General features: G+C 51.2%; 3 protein-coding genes across 5 annotated transcripts in view; 2 read left to right on the top strand and 1 right to left on the bottom strand.

Moving 5' to 3' along the window:
• Itpkc (inositol-trisphosphate 3-kinase C) overlaps positions 1-3,414 on the top strand; it is a 21,939-nt gene extending 18,525 nt beyond the window's left edge. The window contains exon 7 of the mRNA XM_055595017.1: positions 2,089-3,414. Within this exon, the coding sequence (XP_055450992.1) occupies positions 2,089-2,292 (204 nt within the window). The 3' untranslated portion in view covers positions 2,293-3,414. The remainder of the gene's footprint in view (positions 1-2,088) is intronic.
• Positions 3,415-4,567: 1,153 nt separating this feature from the next.
• Actmap (actin maturation protease) lies at positions 4,568-13,309 on the bottom strand. The gene is made up of 7 exons (XM_055595018.1): positions 13,077-13,309; positions 11,914-12,341; positions 9,460-9,528; positions 8,938-9,062; positions 7,840-7,969; positions 7,676-7,746; positions 4,568-6,177 (listed from the first exon to the last, which is right to left on the bottom strand). Exons 2-7 carry the CDS (start codon positions 12,219-12,221, stop codon positions 5,840-5,842), a joined length of 1,041 nt encoding a protein of 346 aa, XP_055450993.1. The 5' UTR covers positions 12,222-12,341; positions 13,077-13,309; the 3' UTR covers positions 4,568-5,839.
• Snrpa (small nuclear ribonucleoprotein polypeptide A) lies at positions 12,934-20,676 on the top strand. 3 transcript variants are annotated; one of them, XM_055595022.1, is made up of 7 exons: positions 12,934-13,162; positions 13,611-13,705; positions 16,685-16,857; positions 18,052-18,228; positions 18,397-18,570; positions 18,943-19,031; positions 20,305-20,676. In XM_055595022.1, the coding sequence occupies exons 2-7, from the start codon at positions 13,633-13,635 to the stop codon at positions 20,462-20,464; spliced, it is 846 nt and encodes a 281-aa protein (XP_055450997.1). In that variant the 5' UTR covers positions 12,934-13,162; positions 13,611-13,632; the 3' UTR covers positions 20,465-20,676. The 3 variants fall into 3 exon arrangements, with proteins under 3 accessions (XP_055450997.1, XP_055450996.1, XP_055450995.1); XM_055595021.1 differs by having other exon boundaries at positions 12,934-13,165; XM_055595020.1 differs by lacking the exon at positions 12,934-13,162 and having other exon boundaries at positions 13,373-13,705.

Raw genomic sequence — 20,676 nt, 5'->3', positions numbered from 1 at the left:
CTTCCTTCCTTCCTTCCTTCCTTCCTTCCTTCCTTCCTTCCTTCCTTTCTTCCTTCCTTCCTTCGTTTCTTTCTCTCTCTTCTTTCTTTCCTTCTTTTTTTTTTTTTTTTACAAGACAGGGTTTCTCTGTTGTAGCCTTGGCTGTCCTGGTTTTGTACACCAGGCTGGCTTTGAACTCAGAGATCCACCTGCCTCTGCCTCCCCAAGTGCTGGGATTATAGGTGTGCATCACCTGCCCGGCTAGGCCTTGAACTTTCAATTCTCCTGCCTTAGCTTCCTAGGTAGCTGGGATTAAGGACTGTAACCACAAGGTCTAATGGCCTCTGGCTCTTCAGACAGGCAGCTGTTGATCTGTGCAGGAACTGGGGTGTGGGAGCAGGGTGCTGTGGAGACCTGGTTTTGGGTGGGTGGAGAGGAACTTGTAAAACTGGAGTTAGATGACGGGAAGGCAAGAGCGACTTCTTTTTGTTTGTTTGCAGAAAAGAATGAGTCCATGTTGTGTCATTTCAAAACTGTGTTTAGAATCTGTGAATGTGGGAAGGGGGCATGAGTGTCACAGTTCTCTTGTGCCAGTTAGAGGGCCACCTGTGGGAGTCATTGCTCTCCTTCCACCATTGGGTCTCAGCGACCAAACTGAGGTGGTCAGCTTTGCTGGCAAGTGCCTTTACATGCTGAGCCATCTCACCAGCCTCTTTGTTCACTTTGTAGCCCAGGCTGGCCTTGAGCTCACAGACATCCACCTGCCTCTGCCTTCTGAGTGCTGGAATTAAAGGTGCATGTTATCGTGGCTGCTTAGGGACTTTGTTGTAGTTTTGTTTTTTGAGACATGTTTACTTTGTTAGCGTTGGCAGGCCTAGAACTCACTACATAGCACAGGCTATCCCAAACTTGTGGCTATCTGCCTCTCAAATGCTTGGGTGGACATGTGTCGCCACACCTGCTCACCAGTGACTGTCTCTTAGACAAGCAAACCAAGAAGCTGGGAGTCACTGTAGGAGCCTGTGGCTTCTCGGGTGCACCTGGTGACCCCCAGGAGGTGGAGTGTTACCAACTTCCCCATTCTACAGTCGGGGCACCAGGGCCAGAGGAAGGAAGCACTTGCCTAACGTCATCAGCCACAGTCCACTAGGCCCAAGAAGCCACTACCCTAATGGGGAGAAAGGTCTCCAGTTCTTTTGTCTTTCTGATTGAGTTCCTTGACCCCGTCAGTACCTTGATGCCATTTGTGCTGGTGCTTTGGCTTTAAAAATAACCGCAGATAGCCCGGTGTTTGTAGGAGGAGAAAGCGGGAGGGCTGGGGGTTTAGGCCAGTGTGGCCTGTAGAAAACCTTGTTTAAAACAGACAAACAACAAACAAGCAAAGAGGAGTCAGGCATCTTGGTGCATTCTGTACACCCAGCACTTCTGAGGTGGAGGCAGGAAGATCTGGAGTTCAAGGGTATCCTTGGCAGCATAGATAGCCTGGGGCCATCTGGGACTAATGTAAGACCCTGTCAAACAATCAAAAAAATGAGGGCTGGAGAGATGGCTCATTGGTTAGGAGCACTGGCTGCTCTTCCAGAGAATGTGGTTCAATTCCCAGCAACCACACAGCAGCTCACAACTGTCTGTAACTCCACGATCTGACACCCTCACATAGACACACATGCAGACAAAACACCAATGCAATTAAAAAAAAAAAGAAAGAAAGAAAGAGAAAAAAGAAAAAGAAATGAGAGAGGGAAAATGCAAGTAAGGGAGGCCATGGATGCAGCTTGGCCTGTGAGCTCCGGCCTAGCTCATTGGAGGCTCTGGGCCATCGTCAGCACACACACGAGAGCTCTGTAACATTGCTGTGTTCCAGGAACCATTAACATGCTTTGTCTGCAAATTATGCAATTATTCTGAGTTTGTATCTGTAGAAGCAGAGGCACAGGGAGGGTAGAATTCTTGTCCACGGCCCAGGAGTGGCAGAGTCAGGATTTGAATATGTACAGCCTCATTCCAGAATTTCTGCTGTCTGCCACCCTGCTGTGCTTCTCTCCGGGGAACAGATTGGTTTGTGCCTGCTCCTCTCACTGACTGCTTCTCTCTCACTGACTGCTGCAGGTCGTGGGCAGTTCCCTTCTCTTTGTGCATGACCACACCGGCCTGGCCAACGTCTGGATGATTGACTTCGGCAAGACAGTGGCCCTGCCTGACCACCAAACGCTCAGTCACAGGCTGCCTTGGGCTGAGGGCAACCGTGAGGACGGCTACCTCTGGGGTCTGGACAATCTGATCCACCTCCTTCAGGGGCTGGCACAGAGCTGACTCCATCTGCCACCGCCAAGCTCACTTGCAGGATAACACACGTCCGGCTGGAGGAGCCCTAAGATGTCGGGCCCAAGGCTGCTGCTGATGGAAGATGAGGTGCTTCCAGGCCAGTGTGGTGTAAGGAGCTTTGGGGGTCCCTGGCAGCACTGGGCTCCTTTATGAATTGGGGAACAAGACAGTGGAGGCATAGAGTTAGTAGAACATGAATGGGGCATTCTGATCAGCTAGGAGAGCTGCTGAGGGAGTACCAGAGACCACAGATGGAAGAATGACGAACCCCTCCTTGAGCAGGCTCTCTGAGCCCAGAGCCAACAGGTTGGCTTCTGCTCCCCAGAGGTCCAGGTGTCGTTTCTGAAGACCCGTAGGAACTACCTGTCCATCTGGGCCAGGACAGCCCCATCTGAAGGCCATCCAAGTGCTGAGAGGAGGGTGTTCCATGGGCTCTTGCTAATGCTACCTGAGGCCTCATGCCCCTTTGTGGAGCCATGGTGTACCCTCCTTCCCGTCATGGCTGGGAACTGTTCTCTGTTCCTCTGTGAACTCTTGGAGCTGCTGCAGACCCAGAGACTGCAGCCACATCCACCTGTGCCAGCCCTGTGACCATCTTCCTTCCGTGGTGCCTCAGCTCCAGCCTCAGGACTTCCTCCTCCTGCCGCTGACCCCATGGCTCTCTCAGCGGAGTCCAGGACAGGAAGGGGTTTCTCCTTGGGAACCAGAGCTGCCTTGCTTCACTGTCTAAGTGCCCTGACCCACATACAGAATGAAGATCCAGGTTGCCCAGAAGCACAAGTGGCGGGGCTGCTGACCCTAACTGTGGATACCTGGTTCTAACCAAAGACTCTAGAACTCTGGGGTGGGGCAGAGGCTGCTCTGTCCCTGTGCTCCAGACCTCGGCTTCCTGGCCCATACAGATGGGCTTGGCACGGACGGGACCTACCTCTTCTCTAAGCTGAAGCCCTAAGGTCTTCTGGGGCTGACACATCTTCCTTTTCTACTGACTAACTTTATATATATTTATATATGAGGTAGTTAACTGGGGTGGTGTCAGGGAATCGAGGCAAAATGGCTTTACTATCTCTCCCGCCCACAGTAGCACCCCAATAAACAGGACAAAGTTAATATTGTGGCTATTTTCTTGGCATCTGGGTATGTAAGCTCAGATTCATACTCTGGGCCTTCATGCCGGGGTGAGACAGTGGCGTAGCGAGCGCCTTGGGGGACTGCAGACTAAGGTTCACCACCCGTTCAAGACTCAGAAATGCAATTTTTTTTTGTTTTTATTAAAAATAAAAACAAACAAACAAAACCCCGCCTCTCTCTGCAAACTCCTTTTCTCAGTTTTTGACTCAGGGTCTCACTGTGTAGCCCAGGTTGGCCCGGAACTTGAGGTCCTTTTGTTTATCACTTGTCAACCAGAGTGCTGGGATAGCAGGTGTTTGCCTTTACACTCAGCTTGAGTTTTTTTGTTTGTTTTTTTTCATTTTTTTCGACAGGGTCTTGCTCTGTAGTCCAAACCTGCTTGGTACTCACCGTGTTGCCCAGGCTTGCCTCAACCTCACTGTGACCTACCTGACTCAGCCTCTTGAGCACTGAGACTGTGTGCCACCATGCCTAACCTGAATTGCTATTCTCCTGGGTCTGGCTCTGTGCTAGACCATGCAGAGATACAGGGCTCCTGGGCCATCTCTTTGAGCTCCAGTACAATGTACCAGGCCAGCCAGTGCCAGCCAAGTATCAGGGGCAGGATTCAAGACTGCTGTTCATGCCACTCACTGTTAGCACACACCCACGGCACCAGACAGCTCCTGTGGAAGGTGACCCGGGGCTGGGTGCTGGGAGCGCCGCAGCTGGGCAGATTTGTTCCTCCCCTCTGAGAGGGCATACCAGGTGCCTATTTCTTTATAGTACTGAAGAGCTGGTGCCCTAGGATGGGTAAAGGAGGCACACACAACTGCCTATATGATTTACTTAAGCGTCTTCTTATAGCTTAAGTTGGCTCTGAACTTGTCATGTAGCTAATGAGCTTGAACTGATTATCTGGCCTCAACGTTCCAAATGCTGGATTATATAGGCCTGCACCAGCATCCCAGCCTCGGTCAGGACGCAGCATAATTGAGGCTAACCTAGACTGCAAAATAAACATGACAAAACTGTCTAAAAAAGAAACCAAACAAGCATCATACTCCTGCCCTCCTCACTATGTAGAAGGGGAAGGGTCTTGGAGACTCTCTGAAGAAATGATACTGGAACCAACGTGGAGAAGTTATGGGGAGTAAGCCTCAAAAATTTTATTCATTTGGATTTCTGCATCACATCAAGCAAGTGGAGGTGAGGGATAACTCGTGGAGTCCGTTCTTGCTCTACCACATGGGTGCTGGGTCATCAGTCTCCACAGCACCTTTACCCACTAAGCCATCTTGCCAGCTCAAGGAGCATGATGATTCGGCTCAGTGATGGTGCTGGCACCTAGCCTGGGTATCTGAAGGGCCATCACAGCTGACAGATCCGTGAGCAACAGTCTGAGCCCATCAAGAAGGGAGCCGGGTTAATTTCTGCCCTGTGAGCAAACTTGGGGATGGGACAGGCAGGGGGTCCAGGCTCCTGAAGAAGTTTGGTGAATTGATAGTCTTAAAAGTTGCCCATGAAGAAAGACCAATTGATGTCACGTTCAGGTGGGAGGGATGTGACCAGGGTCTGAGACCCGATCGAGCCTTCCTCTAGGCTGGGCATGGACGAACATGCCTTTAATCCCAGCACACAGGAAGCTTTTTGAGATAGTCTCACTTTGTAGCCCTGGTTGGCCCAGAGCTCACCATGTAGATCTGGCTAGTCCCAAACTCAGAGATCTGCTTACCTCTACCTCAGTGGTCCGTAACCTTCCTAATGTTGTGACCCTTTAATACAGTTCATGTTATGGTGACCCCAGTCATAAAATTTTTGTTACTACTTTGTAACTAATTTTGCTGCAGTTATGAGTTGTAAAGTAAGTATCTGTTTTGTTTTTTCTGACGGTCTTAGGCAATCTCTATAAAACGGTAGTTCCCCATACCCCCTAAAATGGTTACAACCCACAGGTTAAGAACCTTCTGAGTGCTGGGTCTAGAAGCAAGTGCCACCACCCCCAAGGCAGAGATCATGCTTTCAAAAACAAAAATCTGGGCTGGCGAGATGGCTCAGAGGTTAAGAGCACTGGCTGTTCTTCCAAAGGTCCTAACTTCAATTCCCAGCACCCACAAGTGGCTCACAACCACCTATAGTGCAATCTGGTGCCTTCTGGTGCGCAGGCGCACATGGTGTATAAATAATAAATAAATAAGTCTAAAAAAAATTCTTCACAAAACCAAGTCTCTCTTAAACAAAGGAATGCTTGACTTTGGAAGTAATTAGACTTTGGATGGTGCTTCTTACACCATAGGTGGGTGAAAGCTTTGTAAGGCAGGAGGCCTCAAGGTACAGGTTGGACTCAAAGTGTCACACAAGGGAATGAAGCTGAGGCACTCTAATGGTGATGGAGATAAGTTCAAGGCAGGTGCCTGGATCCTAGCTAATGGCTCCACTTCTGTGGTCTGAGCAGTAGGGCCTGGCCACAGAGGCCAGCCTGCACCCCACCAGCAGGCACCACGTACACCCGTCCATCAGTGGCCTTTGCAGGTGAGAAGTCTGTCAGCTGCAGGTTGCTATCCCGGACTTGGCTGTAGTCCCACAGCTGGTAATGCCAACTCTTGCCCTGCTTAGAGAGAAGGAAGACGGCACCTGGGGAGCTTTCTTCCGGGAAGGATGGTGGGTGGTGGCATGCATCCGGCACTGGGTGGAAGAGGCCTGGCAGCTCAGAGTCTTCAACGTAGCCAGGGCTTGGCACCCTCTGCACACCCATCAGGACCCCTGGGAGACAGGAAGCAGATGTGAGTTGCCTGGGTGCCAGGGCAACCCTTTGGGCCAGGTGCTGCCTTGCTACAAGGTTAGTGGGCTTCTGTGGGTACACAGGACCTCTGGCTTCCAAACCTCAGGTACCTGAAGTCCTGCCTCTTGTAGCTCATTGAAGGTGGACACAGCATTGAAACAAAGAATACCCCCCCCCCCCCCAGAGAAGCCCTCAAGGCCAGACATGCAGAGATCCAGCAGAGCCTCCACCCTTCTTCTAGACAGGCAGGTGATGGTGCTGCTGACAGACATGCATGCGGTACCAAGTGTGTTCTCGGCACACGCTGATCAGGCAGCTGTGCAGTGTCGCCTCCATTACTGCCCACGGGCAGTGCCCCTCGGGTTTACGTGCTGGCACTCTAGCCTGCAGTCAGTGGTACTATTCTGGAGCTGGTGGGGCCTTTAGGAGGCGGGACCTTGCTGGAGGAAGTCCACCATGGGAATGGGGCTAAAGCACAAGTGAAGGGTTATCATCCAATCTACATTTCCGGGTGGAGCTTTCTGCTTCCTGGTCAACCAAAAACTAATGAGCTGAACCTCAGACTCTTTGGCAGATGTAGTGAGAATTCTGGAATTTTTGTTTCTTAAACAAAACAAAACAAAAGAAAACAAAACCCAGAAATATGGTAAGAACAGGTTTTTGTTTGTATTCCAGATATGGGGATGTGGGGCTGCCTTGGACTGACCACAACAGCTGACTGTGATTTGCCCAATGCTCCAGTCACCAAACAGTGGTTTTGCCAGCTGCAGAATTTCCGCATTTGTGATGTTAAGAATCCTGGGAAATTCTTGGAGGGTATATAAATGGTAGGCGCTGAGAGAGTGGTGTGGGTGGTTGTTGGTCATTCAGGGGGTTGGTTGTGGTTTGTTAGTTGTGCTCAAAGAAGAAACTAGAAGAAAGTATTTAAATTCAGGGCTTTCTTGCTCCCCTCTATCCTTCTTTCTGTCCTATCTAGTGATGGGGTGAAAACAGGGGGATAAGGGTGGGAAAGAGAAGAACCCACAAAATAGCAAAAGACAAACTACAGGCAGTCAGCTGTCATGCCTTTCCTGCTATGTCTCCCCAGAACCAGGAGCCTCAGGAACCTCTCAAACTGCTTCTGTGAGCTACAAAACTAAGACCCCCTCCCCACCACCAATCACCTTAACTTCCAAGTGGGCAATAGGCCCAGAGAGGGGAAGCAACTTAGGCAGAACTAAGGAGTCTGAAGAGTCAGAGGCTCGGCTGTGCCTGGGGCCCTTTGCTCCCTGTGCTCTAAGCCTGTCTGAGGGAACTCTTAATTGGCAAGTGGCTGAGGGACCTGCTGGGTTTTTTGCTAAGTACCGTATGGGAAAGAGGGAGGGCAAGTTGTTGTTCATACTGTGTGCGGCCATCACCATCCATCAGTGACAATACAATATGAGGGGTTAATAATGGGTGTAGGAGCAGCACACAGGCACAAACGTCAGGAGGACTTACCTGTGCTCACTGCCCAGTGGGCCTTATGGCCTTTCTTTTGACATGGCTCATGGTTGAAATCCTCATCATAGCTGGGAAGCTGGTGTTAAGGTTGAAACTGTGGTGTGGCCCTGGTTCCCGCCCTTTACCATCCCTGCCCTGCTCCCTCTCAGGCCCTGGGATGCGGGATAAGCAGGGGATGTCCATTGATGAGGTGCTGCAGGACCCGATCTCTGTTGGGACCACCCAAGCCACCACAGAGGAGCTCAGCCTGGCAGCCCAAAGTCTCCTGGGCCAGTTTGGCCATGTCAGCCACTGGAGATAGAAAAGAAAAAGAGGGAGGAAGTGGGAGAATATGACTCAATCAATCAATCAATCAATCAATCAATCAATCATATGAATGAGAATCATTTCAGAAGGGCTTATCATTTACCTAAGTATAGAAAATGAGGCACAGCTGGGTCTGATGGCATAGCCCTGTCATTCCTGCTATTTCAGGGGTTGAATTAGGATCGTCAGATGTTCAAAGTCTGCCTTGGCTACCCAGTGAGTTCAAAACCAGGCTAAGCAATTTGGTGAGCTCATGTCCCAAAAGAAAACAAACAAACAAACAGATAAATAAATAAATAAATTAAATACATGGCTGGAAATAGAACTCAGTGGTAGAGCCCCTGCCTAGAAACCCCCAGTGAGGGGCTGGGGTATAGCTCAGTGGTAGAGCACCTGCCTAGAATGCCTCAGTGAGGGGCTGGGGTGTGGCTCAGTGGTAGAGCACCTACCTAGAATCTCCCAGTGAGGGGCTGGGGTGTGGCTCAGTGATAGAGCCCCTGCCCAGAATCCCCCAGTGAGGGGCTGGGGTATAGCTCAGTGGTAGAGCCCCTACCTAGAATGCCCCAGTGAAGGCCTGGGGGTATGGCTCAGTGGTAGAGCACCTGCCTAGAACTCCCCCAGTGAGGGATTGGAGTGTGGCTCAGTGATAGAAGACCTGCCTAGCCAGTACTATGGCCCTGAGTTCAATTCCCAGTACTACAAACAAAACATGTGAGGCATAAGGCTGGTCAGCTGCTTAAGCACTTAGCCACAGAGATGGTGAGAGCTGGGCTTACAACTCAAGCAGCCTGGTTCCACTTCTGACAACTTTGATCTACTACTATAAGGGGGTAGACCAAGAGAAGAAAACGAGGCTCTTCATGCACCCTCAGTGTCTCAGCTAGCCTCTTCTGCTCCTCCCAGAGAGGAGCCAATGGAACTCTGGGGCTTCAAGTATTTCCCAGCCAACTCACCAGAGAACATCTCTCCCTGTGCTGTGTATCCTCTCTCCACGGCCACCTGCACCAGCCTTTCCAGAGAGACGCTGCCAGGGGTTGACAGGAGAGCTCCTGCCATCCACAAGGCCACCAGTCCACACCTAGGAGAGAAAGGCCACTCTGTGGCACATTCCACTTTTCTAAACTCCCCTGTCCCAGAGGAGGGAGAGGTGTGCTGTCTAGGGGACTTGCCTTCCCTCCCACACCAGGTGGGAGAACAGGCTGGAAGGTGGTGTCAAACCTGGGTACCTGGGGAACAGGTGCCAAAGTAGAGAGAAGATGGACCACCCTCATCTGTGTACTCACTGGTCATTCATTTGCTCATTTGAATGGTCCTTCTGTGTTACACATAAACACACACACATCCTGATGTAGAAAATGCCCTGCAGAGATCTTTCTCTCTCCCCTGATGCCTGGGGCAAAGCTCTTGTCCCACAGTGCCAGCTTGGCCTTAGAAAACTGGCATGGATCTATGGCAGCAGGGCAACGTGCTCTTACTGAGGGCCTTCTTGGATGAGTGATGGCAGGTCAGCACAAAAGAGGATCCACTGCAAGTCACTTCGAAACCTGAAGCAGAGCAAGAAGGATAAGTCACAGGAACAGCTCTGATACCACCCCCTGGAGACTAAGCTAACATAAGGCCTCAGAGATGTTCCTGGCTGGGTAGCTTATGTCCTCCTCCCTTCCCCCAGCCTCAGTTTCCTCATCTGGTGGTGGGGGATCATTCTGCCTGTTTCCTGCTGCGTCTTTCAGTGCTTCAAAGACAAGGAGCAGATACAGAACCTATGCAACGAAGGGTCATGAAGGTTTAGCTGAAAAAACTTCTAGAAGGTGGCATGTTTTATATCCACATGCTACGTTTTCTTTTCTTTTCTTGTAGACATCTCCAAATGCAGCCTAGGCTGGCCTCCAACCAATGGCAACCTTTCTGCCTCAGTTTCCCCAGTGTTGGGATTAAAGGTGTGCTACCATGACTAGGGCCTGATTAGTCACCCCATTAGATAGAGAGGGTTACAGGAATGATTCAGTAGATAAAAGCCTGCCAACCTGATTATTGTCAGGACCCACATGGTAGAAGGAGACACAGACAGACAGATACACACACACTGTAGCTGTAGCACACATGCATACACACAATATATAAACAGCTTTACTCAACCAGGTAAAACCTGGTAGCAATGGTTAAGGCCCAAGAGCTCCCCTAGATGAGTCTCGGCAGGCCCGACTAGCCCTGAGGCAGCCACACGGTTTCTGCTGGTCTCACTTCCTCGGGCCATATGCTTGTGTTTCCTATTCCAAGGCCAGTGTGTGTGGTGGTGGTGGTGGGGTCTGTGTGTGTGTGGGGTCCACAACTGATTAATAAACAAAGCTCCAGGTTTTTAGGTTAAGATGATTCCTGACCACAGCAGGGTGGTTAGAAGCACTGAGTCCCTTGGTGAGTTCAAATGCAGACCTCTCCCTTTGTACCGTGGCTGAGGGGGAGCTGCAGCTTTCTTTGTACGGTGCCCATGGAGGCCAGAAGTGCTGGTTCCTCTAGAGCTGGTGTTATGGTTGTAAGCCACCCCATGTAGGCACTGAGAACTGAACTCAGATTCTCTGCAAGAGAAGCAAGTGCTCCTAACCCCTGAGCCATCTTCCTATCCCTCTAAGACTTTATCAACAGATAAGTAACAGTTCCCATGTCGTGTAGTTGCTGAGAGCAACAAATATTTAAAAACTCAGCCAACCTCGGTGATTCATGTCTGCGCTATCAGCACTTTGGAAGCAGAGGCAGAACTGCCATGAGTTTCAGGCCAGCCTGGCCTAGAGTGTGACACTGGATTAAAAACCAAAAAGAGGCTAGTATGGTGGCATACATCTTTACTCCCAGAAGTTTGGAGGTAAAGACAGATGGATGTCTGTGAGTTCAAGGACAGCCTGGTCTCCAAAATGAGTTCCAGGCCAGTCACAGTACACAGAGACACCCTGTCTCATACCACCACCACAACCACAGAGCTGGTGTTAGGAATATACACCTATAATCTCCCGAAGGGCAGGAAGGAACAAGGTATTCCTAGATACACAGCAAGTTTGAGGTTAGCTTGGGCTACATGAGATTCTGTCTCAAAGTAACAAAACAACAACAAAACAAAACCACCCACACAACCAAAAACCTAAGGAGAAACAGCCTGAGAAAGAAGCAAAGTAAATAAATCCCCTAGAGCAGTCTCTGACAGGCACTACCTATGTAGCACGACAGGATATCTACATTCAGTTTGCTGGGGCACTTGGTGTGCCTTAGAATTGTGGTTGGAGAGTTTGAAAACCCCCCCTTTCTTCCTTCATCAGGGTCTCGCTATGCAGCTCAGGCTGGCTGGGAGTGTCTCCTGCTCAGCTCCCTGGGCTCGGGGATTACAGGCATGGGTCACTACTCCAGCACCTGGGAGTTCCTTTCTCAGTGTGGACAAGGGCCCGTGTGCCTGGGTGCATCACTTTCTTCCTGGGACCTTGGACTCAATTCAAGACCTCCACTTCTAAAAGCAGCATTCTTCTCTGAGCACAGCCTTCCCCTGGTCCCAGAGGCCTCAGGACATCCAAATTCCTTCATCCAGCTGCCAGGCTGTGTTGGCGCCTGCCTATTTCCCCAGCTCCTCTTTGTAGTTCTTGGCAAGCAATACATATGTCTTACTATATACCTGTACCAATTCTGTCTGTTCTTATGGCATTGGCCTTTATAACTTGCTCATGAGCATTTGCAGCTGCTTCTCTTGCAAAAGCTACCCCTGGGTTAGACACTTCCTTGGGGACCCATTATCAAATTCCTGGCTACTCTGGGAGTCAATGTCTGGGAGGACCAAGCCATTGGCCTCTGCCTCAGAACTGGGCATGAACAGACATTGTTCTCTGGAGACTGCAAACAGGTGTTTGGATGAGTGGTGGGTTGAGGTGCTGCTGGGGCGCTGGAGACCATACCGGTCCTTGTGCAGCTTCAGGAGCCTCTTCACATCTTCTCTGCCTTTGGGGACTGGTCCAGCCTTCTCCAAGGCCTCCTTCAGAAGCCGGCTGTTCTCTAGGCCGTAGACATGAGGAACAGCCTCCACAGAGGAGGGTGGAGGGGGTGGGGGTGGGGGTGGAACAGAAGCCTGGAGACTACAGGGAGGGGATGGCAAAGCTAAGTCCAGTGGACTCGGGGGTAGAGGTGGTGAAACACTGGAGCCTTGGGTCTCGTGAATTATTGGGGGGATTGTGGGGTTTTGGGAGAATGAGCATGGAGAAGTCATTTGGGGTCTTTGGGAAGAGCTGAATGAGAATGAGAAGAGGATCCTCCCAAATCTCAAGGATGGAGATTTTCAGTTTTTAAGACAATCGGATGTGATTCAGGCCTGTACACACATTGAGACCTGTGTTAAAAATGGAAAAAAAAAATTAAAATTGAATTGCAGTATGTTTCCTGACCAGCTGGTCTAGGAGAAACTTAAGTGATGAAGAATCCCGAAGGGTGGGCTGCGCTTTGGGGCTGGGGCTACACCAAGAGGGAAACTTTCTAGGTGTCATCTCATTGGAACTAAACTAGTTTTGGTCACTTCTGTTGATGAGGTCAGGATCTGTTGGAAGGTGTCTAGAGGATGAGCCTAGCCCATCTCACATCCCGCGCCCGAGAGTTGACCTTGAAGGTTAAAGGGCCCAAGGCTGGGAAAACAGCCTATCAGTGGGCAGGATCGTGGAATCGCAAGAGAGTTGTGCCGGCTCAGAGATCAAGGGCCAACTAAGCTGCTGTTTAGCACAACCTAAGAGAACGGAAACAAGGAACTTAACGGCTCCTCCTCGGGAGCAAATGGTCACCCTGCTAGCCCCGACCTGTCCTCTCTCATCCTACACGACACAACCAGGGACCACAACGAGCCTCCTGGCTAATCACGTGATCGAAGGCCACCGACGGAAGAGGAAAAGGCGTGGCCTCGGAGAAGCAGGCTCTAACCGTGGCCCAATTGGCCAAAAGCTCGTAGCGTCCACTAATTGGCTCGCTCGCTCCGGTCAAGGGGACGGGGCTTGTCGCTAAGGCGGGAACCCAAGTGTTCCTCTCATCGGCAGGCGCTGAGGCCGGGAGAGAGGCTTTCTCTGATCGGTCCACCTACCGAGTCTGCGCGCGGCGACTAGCTCGCGGGAGGGACGCTGTGTCTGAGCAGAGCAGCGAGCGCTGTCGGCGGGAGCGGGCACTCAGGTGGTGGGTTCCCGCGGGGGTGGATGACCCTCGGGCCTGGGGAGGCGGGTGAACCCGGCTTGGCGCCGGCTGAGGGACCAGGACGTCCCAAATCGGCCCCGACGTTTCTTAACTGGCTCCCGACATCCGGGTTCTTTTTCCCTCCCGGGAGGCCTTTCGCGCGCGTGGAGTAATGGGACTCGCCGCTCGGTAGGCTCCGCCTGCCGGGACTCGGAGAGCATTCTGGGATGCGTAGTTATCCTCTCTCTCGAGCTCCCTTAGCACGCGGGCTGGAGAAGCGGAGTCCTGCTCTGGCTTTGTTGCCAAGCTGTGCCGTCCTCCCTCGATTCCGGTCTAACCCGACTTCCTCCTGGAAGAAGTATCCCTAAGCCGAGCCCGTCAGCCCTTCGGGACAAAGAATTTTGGGAACCATAAGGCTAAAGTCGCCTCTTTCTCCCCCCCCTTTAAGCCGTACCTGAACGTCTTACAGCATGGCAGTTCCCGAGACCCGTCCCAACCACACTATTTATATCAACAATCTCAATGAGAAGATCAAGAAAGATGGTGAGTTCTCGGGGTAGCCTGGACTCTACGTGATCTCATAGGAGTTGACCCCATTTTACCTTTTTTACCTCTAGCACCCACTTTTCTTTCTCAGCCTTCCCCATTCAGTCTGTCAGAAGTTAATTTTGGCCTTTATACATACTGCTTCCTTGGTTTTCAACACACCCTTAACCATTTAACACTCTGCCCTTTAATCTGTGCATTGTGGCTGGTCTTCAAGGTTTTAGCTCTTTCTTCCAAGTATTCCAAAATCTTTCTCTCCAACAGTCGGCTATCATGAGACTGTCTCTGTCCACTATCCTCTGGGTCTCAGTGATTTTGGCTACAATGTAAATAACACAGTGACTGCCTCTGTAATATGGGTGATATATGCAGGATTCTAAGTCTTGAACATATTTAGTTCTCACAAGCCTCTCAGATTAAGAAATTGGAACTTGGCCAGCATAACTTGCCTGAGATCAGATAGCAAGAAAAATTAGGACACAAGTGTGAGGTTTTTGGTTAAGCAAATTCTTGGACTGTTCTGGTTAGCAGAAGGCTGTAATTCTCTTACTCAGGGACAGTGGAAGTTTTAAGCCAGTTTGGGCAACGTGGTCAGAACTAGTAAAGAAACGGAAGACTACACATTTCTCTCAGCATGTGGTGGTGCAGGCCTGTAATCACAGCACTCAGGAGAAGGCTGAGGCAGGAGGATCTTGAGGTCCAGACCAGCTTAGGCTATGTAGCAAGACCCTGTCTCCCAAAGGATTGAAGAATGTAACTATGTTAGTGTTTCCTCGGATGAGTAATGGCAACTAAGAAAATCAAGCTGGCCTGGGGAGATGGCTCAGTGGTTAGAGAGCACTGCCTGCTCTTCAGAGGGTCTGGGTTAGTTTCCCAGTACTCAAGGGAGGGTCATAACTGTCTGTAACTCCAGTTCCAGGGCGTATGACATCCTCTTCTGGCTTCTGCAGGCAAAATATCCACACACATAAAGTTAGAAAAGACTTAAAGGCTATACAGATTGAAACAAACACATGCGACTGCTTTATGTATTTATTTTGTGTGTGTCTGGGATCATGGATGCCTTCGTGTGGGTTTGTTCCTGAGGTCACACTCAGGTCATGAGGCTTGTGGGGTGGGTGTTCCACCCTTTCACTGGTGGATTGCTTTGTGGAAGTATTCTGCAGTTAGTGAAGGGTAAATTCTAGGTGTTAGGACCACCTGGAGGAAATTGGCAGGAGAGGACCTGAAAGACAGTTTAGCTGCTCGCTGCCAAGCCTGGCTTTCCCAGCTCCTGTGGTGGAAGGACAGCATCCTCTGACTTCCACCAGGATGCCTCCTGAGCTTGCTGGGGCTGAGTTCGGGTTACCCAGAGTTGGGGTAGTGACTGCATAAGAGGAGTTCTGGGCGTCTGGCGCTGAGACAGGAGAGTTACTCCCAGAAGTCATCCTCTCACTTCTACATGTGCTCCACTGTGTCCTTACTTGCTCTCCCTTCCTCTGTGGCTCTGGCCCCAACACACAGAATAAATACATGTGCTCTCGGCAGGAGCAAGCACCTGAGGAGGCTGGGAGGGCTTGACCGAGGCAGGGTCACAGTTCAGTTCCAGTCTGGATCCAGCACCATTGTCCTCACCAAACTGCTTCACACCATAGCAAAAAGGACTCAAAACAAAACAGAGGGTTGGTTCCTTTTGTTCCCTGGGAAGGGCAGTAAACTGTGTGACAAGGGGAGCCGAGGTGCTGCTGCTTGGGGAGCGATACCAAAAAAGGAAAGAACTGTTCTGTTGTTAGGCCTGGTGACATGGGACTCCATGGACCTCCCTGGAGGCCCACATGGGCAGATTCCCAACCTGATGCTTGTCAGGGCTACAGAACAGTTCAAGCCTAGCTTGGACAACTTAGTAAGATGTGGTCTCAAAGGTGTAGGAAGTGGGGAAGGGAGCTGGAGGGCCAGAGAAATAGCTGGCCTCTCAGTAAATTGCCTCGGCTTTAGATTCACTCTGGGAGTGCTGTTTCCCTACGGAATTGTAAGGATTTAATGAAGTTACCCTAGCACTGGCTTCTTAAGTGCTGTGAATAAGGTACATGTCACCACGCCTGACTAGGCTTAAAACTTACCTTTATTTCTTTATTTTTGAGGCTAGGTTTTACTGTGTGGTCCTGGCTGGACTGGAACTCTATAGACCAGGCTGGCCTTTTCCTTCCACTGCTAGGATTAAACCCAGCTGTTTTGTTTTTACCAGAGGCTAGCCTCAAGCTTACCATGTCGGAGAATGACTTAAAGTACATGAGCCTCCTGCCTCCAGCTCCTGGGTATTGGGATTTCGGTTCAGGGCAGCATGTCCAACTCACAGGTTTGTAGGTGTTAGTGAGAGATGGTCAGTAAGTGAACTTCTGACATCAGGTGGAGAAGCTGGGGGGGTGAGAAGAGGGGCACAGGGGCATGCTGACAGTACAGTTGGAGGTGGCAGATTTATGCTGAGACGTGTCAAGAAGAAGACAGTCATGGAAATATCAGGGAAAGGACATTCCGTGAAGAGACTATGAAGACTGAGGTGTGTCAGACTAGCAGGTCTTGCTTGTGATTCAGAGATTGAAATAGGATTGCTCAGAGTTTGGGGATATAGAGTCAGACCCAGCCTCAAAATAAACAAATAAATAAATGGCATGTCAGGATTAAGAAAGGTCTGGAAGGCCAGCTTAGCTGGAGACCTGATTAGTGAAAAGAAGTGTTTGTGTTTGTTTTTTGAACAGCAAGTATGTAGCAGGTACTGTCGCTGTCCATATTTTGTAGGGACATATAGACAAGTCCATTTGAGTGGTTTTTGGCTTTTTCTGTTATTGTGGGTTTTCTGGGTTTTGTGGGCATTTGGGGTTTTCTGTTGGTTGGCTGATGGCCCCTCGTTTGGGCTGTTCAACTTCCAAGGATAGTGCAAGTGCTGGAGCAAGTGGCCAGGCCATTTGTCACAGTGAGTCTTGTCTTCCCTGAACTCAGAGCTCAAGAAGTCCCTGTACGCCATCTTCTCCCAGTTTGGCCAGATCCTGGATATCCTGGTGTCTCGCAGTCTGAAGATGAGGGGCCAGGCCTTTGTCATCTTCAAGGAAGTCAGCAGCGCCACGAATGCCCTGCGCTCCATGCAGGGCTTCCCCTTCTACGACAAGCCCATGGTGAGTGTCTTGAACATGGAGGTTGTGTGTGTATGTACAGGTTTATGTGTTTGCGTGCTATGTAGGGGATGGGTGGGTGTGGGTCTCCTGTGGCCTGTAGTGTTCCCTAAGGATGCTATTTTTTTCTTGCTGTTCCTTTTCTGTGCTCCTTATATTGGAGCTCTGGATCAAGAAGCTGAGCATGGTGGCTTATGCCTACATGTATAGGATGCTGAGACAGGCGGATTGCCAAGAGTTCCAACCCAACCTGGACTACAGAATGGGACCCTGCCTAAAACTGTGAAAATAGGCCCAAACCAAAGTGAACAAAGGATTATCTCCCTAGGCACTGCCTTGCCTCTCTTCCATACCTACAGACCGTTCTCTCACTGCTGCCGGGCGTCTCCCAGCTCTGTGTGCCTCCTCCCAGCCCCACCTTCCCTTAGCTCCACATGTGCTCCTCCGTCCACCCAGGCTTGTCTCTACACCACGGGTCCTGAGAGCTCTCGTGACTCATTATAGCACTCCACTTCCTAGAACAGCGAGGAGGGTCCCCGTTTGTGTTCGTGACCTCACCTTCTCCCTCTCTCTGCCCCTCCTTAGTGTGCGTAGCCAGACAGAAATGGAACCTAGTGTCCCTCTGCTTTGTCTCTTGCAGCTGGGGTCTGTTTTTTCATCCCTTGGCTTCCTGGCCATTTCTTGCTAGGTGCTCCCTGTGTCCACCAGATTTACTTCCCCTCCCTTTGTGATTCAGCTTTTCCTGACCATTCTATCTGAAAAGTTCACTTTGCAACACTCAGGTCCCCTTCTGAACATGGGACTTTAGAAAACAAAATTATCTATTGCCGGCAGGTAGGTCTCTGAATTCTAGGCCAGTCTGTTGTACATAGCGAGTCCTCCATTAGCCAAAACTCTATTGTGATACCCTGCCTCAGAATTTTTTTAGATTATGTGTCTGAGCAGATGTTCTGGTTCTTCATGGGAGAGCTTGTAAGCTCCTCCCCTAGCTTACAGTTAGCTGCTTCCTGTAGTCCAGCTACTGCTGCTTTTGGGCACTTAGACTTCAGTGGAGAATATCTCCATTTTACAGATAAGGGAGTTGTGGCCAAGCAGCCTCTGTAATTTTTCTTAGCAAGCTCCTCTCGAGGTTCATTTTGAACTCTAGCGATTTCCCTCTGGTTTCCATACCTTTGACCATTCTGCTCTGATTGGCAGCGCATCCAGTATGCCAAGACAGACTCAGACATCATCGCCAAGATGAAGGGCACCTTTGTGGAGCGGGACCGCAAACGAGAGAAGAGGAAGCCCAAGAGTCAGGAGACACCAGCTGCCAAAAAGGCTGTTCAGGGTGGGGCAGCCGCCCCCGTGGTGGGCGCCGTCCAGCCTGTGCCGGTAAGCCGGACCTCTTCAGCCACATGGCTTCTTGTGGGTGGTTTTTTTTTTTTTTTTTTCATCTTTCCAGGTGTGGGTTTCTCTCTTTCTGTCTCTCCTCTCAGGTAGCTCTGTTCCTCTGTATTGTCACTGTGACCTGTAGCCCATCAGTCCTGCTTTTCTCCACAGGGCATGCCACCGATGACTCAGGCGCCCCGGATCATGCACCACATGCCAGGCCAGCCTCCCTACATGCCACCACCTGGCATGATCCCACCACCGGGCCTTGCCCCTGGCCAGATGCCCCCTGGGGCCATGCCCCCACAGCAGCTCATGCCTGGGCAGATGCCCCCTGCCCAGCCTGTAAGTGACCCTACCCCACCCCAAGGTCTCATAAGCACAATCTGCCAATAGAAGTGGAGCTGGCACGTGGGGCCCTTAGGTCAGGGGAGGTGGTGCTGGAGTTTGTGTGTGCCGAGCCACCCTGGGACAGAGAGCAGTTGGCTTGCATGCTGGTCTGTGTGAGCAGGGTGAGGCCAAGCGGAGGTTTGCATCCACGTGGAGTGCATGCACTAGGTCACCGGCCAGGACGTGGTCCTGTGTGACGCTGGCTGAGGGGGATGGGTGACGGTCTACATGAGGGGACCTGTGAGAAAGAACTGGGTGGTGAGCAGAGTGCAGTACCAGGCATCCCGTAGGGTTCCCCGGCTCATGGGCACCCATCTCCCCCTACAGCTCTCTGAGAATCCTCCCAATCACATCCTGTTCCTCACCAACCTGCCTGAGGAGACCAACGAGCTCATGCTGTCCATGCTTTTCAACCAGTAAGTGGGGCTTCTGGCTGGCTGGCTGGGTTCCAGCGTTTCGGGGGGCCAGAGGCTGAAGGTGTGACAGGGCTGTGGGCACCGTTGTGGGTAGTTTGAGTCCTAGGCTGCCTTTTCTGAGTCTCACTGAGAGGTGCAGAACAAAGGAAAAGGAAAAGAGTAGCAAAGCGTTGAGCCATCAAAGGGCACTGGGAACTCCGCACTCTGGTGCCCTGCTGGAACCTGGGGCCCTGAGGGCCTGCAGAGTGGAGTAGGGCCTGGTTTTCTAGTCGGCGTGTTTCTGAGCACACCTCTTACAGAAGTGTCTGTCCAGCCTGGAGATGTGTGTCACCTCGACACGTGCAAAGCTGAAGCAAGACAACTGAGTTCAGGGTCATTCTCTGCTGGGTAGCCTTTGCTACGTGAGACCCTGGGTGGGGTAGACGGTGCTCAGTGCCTGTCTAATGAAGCTTGCAGGCTTGTCTGGTTTAATCGTGCATGTGTCTGTGTATGGGTATGTGCCAGAAGTGTCAGGTATCCCTGAGTTGGAGTTTGAGGCAGTTTTGAGCGGCCTGACACTGGCACTGGGAACCGGACTTGGGCCCTATTAGTCAGTTCTTGATCTGAAGCGCTGAGCCCTCTGCAGCCCCTTTCCTCTGCTTCTTCATCTTAGAAATAGACAGTGTATTGGGAGAGCACAGACATGCTTTGATGTATAGCTCAGGCTGGCCAGGATCTGTTTATCTTCCTGCCTCTGCCTACCAGGTGTGACCTTCCATACCTGGCTGGAGTGGTTCTTTTGTAATAATGCTGAAGGGAATTTTGAGAAACCAAATAAAGCTGGGCCCAGTACAGCTGGTATGCCTCCTCTGTGAACAGTACATATTTTTGAGACTGCTCATGGGAAAGGATGTCCATTGAACAGGAGTAGGTGAGGAGGGAAGCTAGACAGGCCCGATGGCCTCTGTCACCCAGTGCTCAGCCTGAGCTCCTTAGAGTGACCCTGTCTCCATAAAGCAGAAACGAGGCTGAGAGTAGCGACTGGTTTCTGGGACTGAGGGTGGACTTTAGGGGAAGGAAGGGGTGCTAGTGCCAGGCTTCCTGTGGTTGCTGACGCGTTGAGACTCTCCAGGCGATGGGGTTCTGCGCTCATCTTGTCCGGGGAACCCTTTGGTCTGGGGTCTGGGCTGTGCATTATGGGATTATTACCTTCTCTGGTCCCTGTCACTTTCGGGCCAGAATACTAGCAGGACGCCGAGGCACCTCTCTGAGGTCTGCTGTTTCCTCCTCCCAGGTTCCCTGGCTTCAAGGAGGTGCGTCTGGTCCCCGGGCGCCACGACATAGCCTTTGTGGAGTTTGACAATGAAGTGCAGGCCGGGGCCGCGCGAGATGCCCTGCAAGGCTTTAAGATCACGCAGAACAATGCCATGAAGATCTCTTTTGCCAAGAAGTAGTGCCTTCCCCACAGGGTGCCCCAGACCCCTTTCTGGGGCCGCCCCTTTCCCCCCTTGGCTCAGCCCTTGAAGGTAAGTCCCCCTTGGGGGCCTTCTCAGAGCCGCGTGTGAGTGTGTTGCCACACAGCATTGTACCCAGAGTCTGTCCGCAGACATTGCACCTGGCGCTGTTAGCTTGTCATTAAAGTGGTTTTTTGAGGTTTGGTTTTTCA

Source organism: Psammomys obesus, unplaced genomic scaffold, assembly GCF_907164565.1.
Source record: "Psammomys obesus unplaced genomic scaffold, mPsaObe1.curated_primary_1811, whole genome shotgun sequence".
NCBI lineage: Eukaryota > Metazoa > Chordata > Mammalia > Rodentia > Muridae > Psammomys > Psammomys obesus.
This window is presented reverse-complemented; position numbering and strand designations above follow the sequence as displayed.

Bases quoted from the DNA above. Each gene is read 5' to 3' on its own strand.
- Actmap (XM_055595018.1), bottom strand. From the start codon at position 12,221: ATGACTTCTCCATGCTCATTCTCCCAAAACCCCACAATCCCCCCAATA. The intron at 9,063-9,459 runs GTAAGAGCACGT...TTTCTCTCCTAG, and splicing joins CTCATCCAAGAAGGCCCTCA to GTGTGGACTGGTGGCCTTGT. The intron at 7,970-8,937 runs GTGAGTTGGCTG...TTCTATCTCCAG, and splicing joins ACAGGGAGAGATGTTCTCTG to TGGCTGACATGGCCAAACTG.
- Snrpa (XM_055595022.1), top strand. From the start codon at position 13,633: ATGGCAGTTCCCGAGACCCGTCCCAACCACACTATTTATATCAACAAT. The intron at 18,571-18,942 runs GTAAGTGACCCT...CTCCCCCTACAG, and splicing joins AGATGCCCCCTGCCCAGCCT to CTCTCTGAGAATCCTCCCAA. The intron at 19,032-20,304 runs GTAAGTGGGGCT...TCCTCCTCCCAG, and splicing joins CTGTCCATGCTTTTCAACCA to GTTCCCTGGCTTCAAGGAGG.